This window comes from Papilio xuthus, unplaced genomic scaffold, assembly GCF_000836235.2.
Source record: "Papilio xuthus unplaced genomic scaffold, Pxut_1.1 DF829567.1, whole genome shotgun sequence".
NCBI lineage: Eukaryota > Metazoa > Arthropoda > Insecta > Lepidoptera > Papilionidae > Papilio > Papilio xuthus.
The window spans coordinates 1017691-1027544 of record NW_013529082.1 but is presented as its reverse complement, the minus strand read 5'-3'; the positions used below and the strand labels follow the sequence as shown (position 1 = coordinate 1027544).

At 37.2% G+C, this 9854-nt stretch overlaps 2 protein-coding genes across 2 annotated transcripts in view; one reads left to right on the top strand and one right to left on the bottom strand.

Annotated features, from left to right (window-relative positions):
• Window positions 1-1594: 1594 nt before the first annotated feature.
• On the bottom strand, window positions 1595-4626 carry eIF4EHP (eukaryotic translation initiation factor 4E homologous protein). Its single transcript, NM_001312458.1, is given in 4 exon segments — window positions 1595-2511; window positions 2852-2974; window positions 3218-3382; window positions 4192-4626. Coding segments are annotated over 4 exon segments (708 nt in total). The 5' UTR covers window positions 4432-4626; the 3' UTR covers window positions 1595-2331.
• Window positions 4627-5071: 445 nt separating this feature from the next.
• Cdc16 (cell division cycle protein 16) overlaps window positions 5072-9854 on the top strand; it is a 5411-nt gene continuing 628 nt past the window's right edge. Inside the window, exons 1-10 of the mRNA XM_013312231.1 lie at window positions 5072-5267; window positions 5369-5526; window positions 5601-5733; window positions 6635-6797; window positions 7179-7312; window positions 7544-7841; window positions 8137-8273; window positions 8638-8766; window positions 9228-9416; window positions 9662-9831. Of these exons, the coding sequence (XP_013167685.1) occupies window positions 5178-5267; window positions 5369-5526; window positions 5601-5733; window positions 6635-6797; window positions 7179-7312; window positions 7544-7841; window positions 8137-8273; window positions 8638-8766; window positions 9228-9416; window positions 9662-9831 (1601 nt within the window). The 5' untranslated portion in view covers window positions 5072-5177. The remainder of the gene's footprint in view (window positions 5268-5368; window positions 5527-5600; window positions 5734-6634; window positions 6798-7178; window positions 7313-7543; window positions 7842-8136; window positions 8274-8637; window positions 8767-9227; window positions 9417-9661; window positions 9832-9854) is intronic.

The following is a 9854-nucleotide window of genomic DNA, read 5'->3' as shown; positions in this document are numbered from 1 at the left end:
TTATTTTTTCATAACCAGTAAAAATTTGGTAATGTAAAATTTTGCTCGACAATTTTTTTTTATAATTTTCGCTGTCGGGTAGAAAGAAATTTAAATAAAGTTAACAACAATTAGGTCAGACCATCGCCGGTAAAGTGAGTGGGCGGAGCGTGGATTGTCTTAGCGGGTTTTAAGAATGGTACGCGAGGAAACTATACGTACAAGTGTTATCTACATATGTGTGCGCGCCCACGCACACTGGAATGTTTATTGCAATCGACCGAAAATTTGATGTAGTTTGGATATTGACATTCAGTTTTTTTTCTTTGTTTCTTAAATATAATCAGTATCAGTAAAAGGTAAAAGTAAAAGTGTTATTTTTACCGATACAAGTTTAACAAACATGAGTAATAAACAAATTACATGCCAATAGCATCGCTTTATCTCCTTCATTTTTGTTTGAAATAGAAAAGTACTTTAACGGTCAAACTCATTAGTCCAAGGCAATATCAAAAAGTACCTAATAACTACGGCGATAGAGTTTAATTACATGTGCTTCGATATTAAAATTAAAAAGTTAAAATATCAAAAAAAAAATAGTTGCTTGGGATTTGAACCGCCGAACTTACGTACCAACGGCGGCGAACGGTAAGGCCACGAGACCAAACTAGCATATATGACAAACTTAAATTTGATGTTGGTTTTATCTACCTAATATCTGTCATCCGCGTCGAACATTTTTAGTAAATTTTGAAAAACGGTTTGATGCAAAGTGTCAAATGAATGTAACAGAAGTAGTTTATTCCAAATTGTATCACAAGTATATAGAGATAGAGTTCAATTTTGTCAAATGTACCGATATTTTTGCGCACCTTGACTGCTTCGTTACTTATGACGCTGTGGCTGCTACGATATTTATGAGCATCTTGCATGTACTCATATATTTGACGCTGTGTATGTACCGATGTATTTGAGCAGGGTGAATGTATCTATCATTTTGAGGACTTTTGTTGTACCGATATAATTGATTACTTTTGATGTACCTATATATTTGCATATCTTGTCTGTGACGATCTATATGACGCTGACTGTACCTCCAGAAAGGCTGTTTGAATCTCGATGAAATTTTGCATAGATGTAAGTACGCAATGTGTTCATATTAAATTCATATTAAATCATTAATTGTTGTTTAAGTATCCTGGGATGTTCTGTGGCTCATTTATTCAGTGTTTACACATACTTGGTTGAAATATCATCATCATCAGCTCACTATACGTCCCCACTGAGGGGCTCGGAGCCTACCCTCACTTAAGGGTCATTAGGCCATAGTCAAACCACGCAGGCCAAGTGCGGGTTGACTTCACACATATCTTTGAATTTCTTTTCAGATATGTGCAGATTGCATCACGATGTTTTCCTTCACCGTAAGAACGTCGGATAAATGAACATATGTAAATCGGAAATCGAAAAACACATTGATACATGGCGGGATTTGAACCCAGGACCTGCATATTGCAAGTCAAGTGCTTAAACCACTGAACCACCGACGCTCCTTGAAAAATATTTAAATATTAAAAATATTTCGGTTGAATATTTAGGGGGAAAAAACAAACACATTTGAAATTTTCGATTTTGTTTAATAATCCGGCAACCATGTCCTTTGTCAATGACCTGGTTAATACAGTTCTTCTTTACTTGATTTTGGCAACAAAACAATTCTCACAAGAGTCATTCGTCAAGTGGAGACGTCTCGCCTATCCATATATATACAATTCTTTACATCTGTTAGTCTGTACTATCACTTTGTGAGAAACATTTACGACTTTACGATACTCTCTCACTTTATTTTAATATTATAATGAAATTTAAAACATTCTTAAAAAGAAAAATAAAAATTCTTGCCTTTGGTATCAATTTTAAACAAAATTATGGCAACTTTTGCATTGAAATACAAATTCATTTGTGCGTTTTGGCGCGAAAAATTCATATTTTAATTATAAAAGAACAATCATTAATTTTAAAACGAATTAAAACCATTCCATAATTCATAAAAATCTCATAACTGCAAAAATATTACAAACATAACCTCAAAATTTAAATTCATATCTTGCAAATAGAAGAAATAAATGCAAATATACAGACTATTAATTATTTCAAATTCATTATTTTTAATTCAATTTGATCCCATGCAAATATATAAACAATGATACTAGACTACAAATTCTCATAAAATAAATAAAAAAATACAAGACAATTCAATTGGATTAAAAAATAAAAAAGCTCCATCTATTGGTATATTAAAACAAAGTGAGAGACGAAGAGATTTATGGTGGGGTTAAGGAGGTAGTGTCACTAGGAGCGATGGTTCATCTCCTCCTCTTGCCTGTTAGTCGCACGCAAGCAGTCCCTATGGACTTTGTACTCTAAATTCACTGTACTCGGCAGCTGCAGGATCCGTTTCATAGCATCCCTGACCCGGGCAGCTGCTGCTAAATCTGTTGCCGTTCTGTGCCACACTGCTAAATGGTCTTCCTGGTAAACAGAACAGTCAATTCAGAAACCATAGACATTGCTGACGGCCTACCATTTTAGTAATCTTGCTAATAAATCTATTTCCTTTACCATCTAAACTCATCCTTCAACAAAAAATTGATTTAAAAGTATGTAGACACAAATAAAACATATACACGAGTTATGTCGTCTTAACATGGGGTTTCAATCTCAACATCCAACTTTTTTCTGTATGGAGAATTGGCACAATGACATTTAGTCTTCCTTTGTATATAAAACTAGCATCCACTCTTATTCACTTTCACAGATAACAATATAATTCATTACAAATTTTCCTATATGTATTTCAAATGTTACAAACCAGGTAGCGCACTGAGAGAACAATACCGCAGAGCTCGGGGCCCACCATAAACTGTTCCCCAAGCATCGCCATACACAGCTCCTCCCACGCGCGCCCAGTCTGTGACTTGCGCAGTCTTACAACCTGTAACACAGTTCATGTATATTTCAAACATCTAGATGGCTCCAAATACGCACAAGACATATAAGTATAAGCCAGGCTGCCCAAAGTAACAATTGGTTCTATACAATGTTTAAATCAAAAATAAGAACTAATAACTTACAACTTTTTACTATCAATAAACTAAGTAACAAAAAAAGATTATAAATAAAAAGTATAATAACTTATTTTAACCTCATTATTAGGCACACAGAAAACATTACTTACCCATTTCCCACCATTAACATTGGCAGGGTCTTCCCACATAGGCTTGATGCCGAGTTTGAAGAGGTGTAGGTTGGAGAGAGGTGGCAGCTCGTCAGGGCGTGACAAGTGCGAGTACAACCCCCACCACTGCTCCACACTTCCCATGCGACCAACCATACGTAACGCCTACAAATCACATGACAGTGTAAATAAAACTCCGATTTACCTTTAAGAATATTTTTCTAATGAACAAGCTCTCGGGTATGAATCTTATAAGACTACTAGCTGCCATCCACAATTCTGTCCCTAAATTTTAAAAAATGTAATTAATATGTACTCTTCCAGAATATGCTCTAAATCTATGCCAAATTTCAGGAAAATCCATGCAGCCATTCTGTAGATATCTTCTAATAAACATCCATTGATCCCTCCAATCGCATTTATAATAGTAGAAGTAAGATATCAATATGTCTTACTGAGATTAAAGTTCTTCCAAAACACTATAAATTTACAAATGTGGCTAAAATATAAAATTATGAGACATTTATCTCAAAGTGAATTTAATTAAAATTATATCTTTTTTGTCGATGTTACTATTTGAGTGTTAACTTTGTTCAAAACTACCCTCACAAACAAAAATCCTGGAAGCATCATTGTTTACATTGGTAGGACTCTATTACAGTATTTTGATATTCACATTACAATTTCACATGTTGATAGTATACAAAATATTAATTTTATAAAAACAACTACAAATGGAATTCATTTCAGGAAAATTCATAAACACTTACTTTGTTATCTTAATTATATTAAGTTTTATAAATATCAACAATAGTTGTTACTGTTTATTTCTGTTATTTTCTATTTTTATTTATCCTAAACTGTCAAATATGTTTCTCGTGTTTACAATACGCAATTGCCAAATGTTATGCTGGTGATACATAAATAAAAATATAAACAATTTACGTCAAAACAATGATAAAAATAAGATTTACCTGGCCGTAGCCCGTTGTGGTTGTTGATAGCTCACGAGTAGACGGCCGTTGGGAGAACCACATCCAATAACTGTACTCCAATTTGTGTTCATGGGGTGGTACGTATGGTTGGATACCTTCATCCTCATTACGATCGTCATCTTCAATACCTAAATGATTAGGCGCGCCTCCGTCACCGGAACCTGACCGTCGATCGGGTACGTTTAAGTTATAGAACTTGCACATTTTGCGTTCACTCATGTTATGCCAAACGAACTAACATGATTCCCTTATGGCCTAACCCTAGGACACGTTGCTATCTATATTGTATTAGACTATTAAAAAATTGTTATTTACAATTTTAAAATTAAATTAACTGATATTGGTAGGTCGTCGTAATATCATTTAATTTTATAGCAATAAAAAGCAACTCATAATCAACCTATTCCCTCTTTTTCTATGTATAAGTATAACCTTTTTCTTTCCGTCATCAAAATTAGAATTGTCAATGACAGCATGGGAAGACGACCAACGCGCTTCACTGGAGATAATTAAAAATGTCCTTTGATGATATTAATATTAATTACATATCTTACCATTTGATAAATCCTCTTGTTTTAAATTAATTGAGTATTTTTAGAGTTCACTTTAGAAGAATAAATTTTTGAAAAAGGAAAAACCAAGGTTAGCAGTAACAAGAAATATTCTTTGCTAGCTTTTTAAAACGAATTGGTGATAATCTTGGGAATGAGGTTTATTTAAATTGTTTTTATGATAAAAGCGATGAAAACAAAGTGTAAAAGAATATTTATTTTGCATTTAGTAAGATCCGAAAAGCACAATTTCCTTTCTACGAAATAAGAAAAAAAAACAAATGTCACAAAAGTTACAGACCAAAACGTCAATTTTGACTGTGACCGGTGGAAAATCAGATATAAACAAACAACTCTTTTTACATTAACTTTAAAAATTGTTTTTAGTTATATAGCACTGTTCGTAATTTTGCCATGGCCAAAGTAGAATCTATCGGTCGGAGCAGTCCAGATTGTTTAAATGTTGATTTTATGCGATCTTTAGTGAAACAATACTCTGAATTGGTAAACAACTGAATATTTACTTTATTTACAACTATGTTGCGGTTTTTTATTACTATTAAGATGTTCATCGTCGTATTTAGCTTTTTCGATGTAATTTGTAGGGTCAATGGACTAGTGCATTTTTCTGGGCGGATGCTGCGGCTGCAACAAGCAATGACTCCGCCAGCGGTGACGACATATGGCTGCTGGCCAGCACTATGCTCTCACGAGGTGAGCTGCACCGAGCAGCACATGCTATCACTTCCAGGGGACTTCACAGGTTGTAATTGAACCAATTTTTTTAATTTTAAATTATTTGATAATTTTTTACAACTATAAAGTACATTATCACAGACGACATCTTCTCTGCCTGGGAGTGGCTATGCGAGCCTACTACTCTGCCAAAGAACCTGCTACAGCACTGTCCATATTAGATGAATGTGATATAGCATTGCTGGACCCAAGAAGTCATGATCAAACACACAATGTAAGTTAAAGTATTGTAAATTAACTAGCGGACCCGACAGACGTTGTCCTGTCTACACGTTTTTAATTTGAATATTATTTAAAATTTGACACTGCGATGGTACCGCCGTCTGTCGGATCCATTGTAAAACATTCCAATATCAACAACTACTAATAAATTAAAAAATAATTAAAAAAAACATTGTCCAGCGGATCCCCTTGAACACACACAAAAAATTTCATCAAAATCAGTCCAGTCGTTTGAGAGAAGTTCAGTGACATACACACTCACAGAAGAATTATATATATTAAGATATTCATGCACATTATTGTAGTACGTATTATCAAATATCTTGCTGGCTCTTAACTTCAACTTCAGCAATTTTAGGTGTAGCAGCAGATAGCCGTATGTGGGGGAATGTACTCTGATAACCTTGAGCCATCAAGATAATTGAAAGGAGTTGTAACAGTAATTTAAATTATTGGCTGTATAGCTCTTCTATGAATAGTTTTTGATTATCTAATATCTTTTGAACTACGGACAAACAAAATATTTTGCGTCCCGGAGTCCTAATTTAGTTCTCTTTCCCTTCCCACCTTTTTCTTATAAGGAAAGGATGGGAAGTGGAAGTGGAATTTCCGGATGAGAGGATACATCGAAAGGGAATATATTTTCTTTCTGTGCATCCTCTCCTCCGTCGATTAAAGGTAGGCAACGCATATACAACTGCGTATGTCTATGGGCAACGGTCACTTCGCTATATCAGCGATTTCAGGTGGCCGCTCGCTCGTTTGCCACCTTATGATATAAAAAAAAACAATTATTTTAAGGTAGTTAACTCTCTACTCTTGTTATCTCAAAAATTAAAAAAGCTATAAAATGTAATATTATATAATCATGACTTATGTTTTGATTGTATTAGAGAGCTCTAGCCAGTGTTTTGGTGTGGAAAGCAAGAGCTCTGTCAGCATTGGAGAGAAGAGAAGCGGCAGCAGAAGAGCTGATGTCAGCATTACGTGCTGATTGTGCTTGCTATGAAGCTCTGGATCTACTTTTAGAACAACACGCACTCACTCCTAGACAAGGTTAGTGGTATCTAATGAGGGTACATTATCATATTGCTGGACCCAGATTTGTTTACTACTTATTCAATCTCGTTATGTAACTATTCCATACTTTATCTACGCTAAAGTTCTCCCTTGGAGACTATTTAAGGACCTTAAGTAAATTTATCGATTATTTTCATTCAGTTTATACTTAACTCTGCTTCATCATGAATTTGTTTTAATACATTTAAATAATTTCCTGCTTGTTATTTATTAAGAATTCCTTTTTTGCTACTTTTACGTGACATTTAAAAAGTAATATATAATATTATTATTGAAATTATTTTGGAAAGATAAAAATGTCTTGTATGTTCTCAATAGCCTGACCAAAACAAGTAGTATAAATATTTTCTATTTCAGAGACTGATCTTATAGAATCTCTACCAATCAACAACCAGCTGAGCGGGGCGGAGGCTGCATTACTCAGAACTGCATACAGAGATCGTTTGCTAAGATATGCACCAGTGAAAGCCACACCTACAAACACAGACGAGGTATTAACTATTTCTTTGTTATTAACTGAACTAATAGTCAACAATATATTACAGGACACCGATGATGTCACACCTTTGTTTATAAACATATTTTTCCTAGCTCAGAATCATTAAGTGGTCGCTTAATGTAGATTTAGTAAGAGAAGTAAACTTAGGGACTCCCATAGCTACTTATAAAAGACCCTGAATGTGGTTGTCTGATGGAAACTCAATAATATTAAAAATTAACAGCGAGGTGACTCTACCGAAAGTGCAACTACCACGCCTAGTTCGGTGGAAATGGTATTAGCACGGAGTTCAGAGGGCGCTGCCCGTAAAGCCCGGCGGCTGGCTGCGGCGGGGCACTGGGCGGAGGCCCTCAAGGCCTTAGACCAGGCGGGGCCCTGGGCCTGCGCTGATGTGAGGGCCGCCTGTCTCGTGGAACTGAGAAAGAGTGCAGAACTATTTGCCTTCGCACATGCTTTAGTTGATGCGTACCCACAATTGTGGACCTCGTGGTTTGCTGTTGGATGTTATTATTACCTTATCGGTAAGTCAGTGTTAAATTCTGTCGTAAAATATAACTATGTCTTTCTAAATACCTTTTAAAAGACAATCTATCTTTTTCTAACAGATGTAAGACTTTGTTACCTGTACAACAGTGGGTTTCTATGATCGAAATCTTTGTTTACATATTGTTATCTCTGTTTTGTCAAAGATGAAAGATAGGGATGACGATATATTTTATACAGAGATTTTTGAGTCAGAAACCCACGATAAGTCGCTTCCGTCGTCTCCCTTTAGTGACTTTTATCTCTGAGTGCAGCTAGTGTGACTTGTGACAGGTAAGAGTGAGTTCGCACGTCGTTATCTGAACAAGGCGAAGAGTTTGGAGCCCGGCGCTGGCTGCATCTGGCTGGCGTATGGGCACAGCTTCGCCGCTGAGAATGAACATGATCAAGCGATGGCAGCTTATTTCAAGGTTAGACATTCTCTCTCTCTCACTCTCTCTCTCTCGCCCTTGTGACCCCATCACCATGTGGGAGGCAAGCTAGGCAGAGAGAGAGAGAGACATTGATAAAGATATTTTGTACGTTAAATGTGTGATATTCATTCTCGTTAAGCTTCAATAAGTTAAACTATTACAAGATGCAATTTAATTTGATTTAGTATAGGTTTTTCGCTATTAACGTAACCGTTTTTTGTAGGTGCGAAATCTTGAGAGATTTTAGAAACTAGTTTGCAACAGTCAAGAAATTTTTTAGATTATCATTTTTATTATATATGTTTAGTATTCCAAGCTATGGTTATTTACAAACGTACTACAATAACGAGGTATGTGTCAGGCGACGCAGCTGATGGCTGGGTGCCACCTGCCCGCACTGTACGTCGGTGTTGAATGTTCGTTGCTCAACAACGTGAGCATGTGTGAACGCTTCCTGCTGCGAGCTGCTACACTGCATAGTGACACTGAGGTACGACACAACACACAATTCATCCATACAATCTTCTTACTAATATTATAAATGTGCATATTTGGATGTCTGTTACTAGATATCTCCGGAACGGCAGCATGTATAGTCTGGCAGAACACAGAGGCTACTGATAGTTTTTATAATTCAGCGCAGAAGGAGTCGCGGGCAAAAACTAGTATCACATCCACCAAATACTTGTCCACATTTCACTTTGGCGTGATCTTTACTCGCTCAGTTTTCCATATGAGGTCGTCCGTTACGAGTACTTCTTAGTTTTACAACAAAGATTTTTGGTGTCACTTTTTTGTTTTTTGTGTGGTCGTGTATCAGGTCGAGCTGGTACATTCTTGCGAAAAAAGTTATTGCGGGCACTACTAATGTTTTCTTTTTATTTACGCTATCAACTTGACCGAATAACAACACAATAGAATGCCGTCATGTAAACATGAGTGTCGATGTAGGGCGCGGATGTGGGGGCAGACGAAAGTAACGCGGAGAACAGTTGTGGATGGGAGCGCATCGCGCGCGTTGTGTGCGACCCATACGTAGCGCATGAGGCGGGCGCGGCGGCGCACGCGGCCGGCGACCACGAGCGCGCCTGCGCACTCTGGCTGCGCGCGCTACACGCCGCCAGGGATGAGCGCGACCAGGTAACCTTTACAGGGATACATCCGGCTCGAAGGACTAACAACTTTATTGTTATTCTTTATGCTTTCATTTCACTGATTTCTTTTGTACACAAAATTTTAATTCATTTGTTATGAAAACACATGGAAACTATTAGTCCATGCAATAAAATGTAATTGTTAACAATTTTCGGTGAACTTAACGTAAAGTTTGGCTATAAAAGCCGAGTTTATACGTGTCTACCTGTATTTGTATCTTTGGTACACAGCTGCACCCTCGTTGGGCGGCGACACTAGATGGTCTGGGGCACGCGTGTCGCGCGCTCGGTGAGACGCGCGCGGCGCTGCGCTGGCACGAACGCGCGTTAGCTCTGCGGCCGGCGCGCGCCGCCTCGTTAGCTGCGCGCGGCCTCTGCCTCGCGCTGCTGGGCCGCACGCGCGCAGCCGCTGATGTGCTGCACG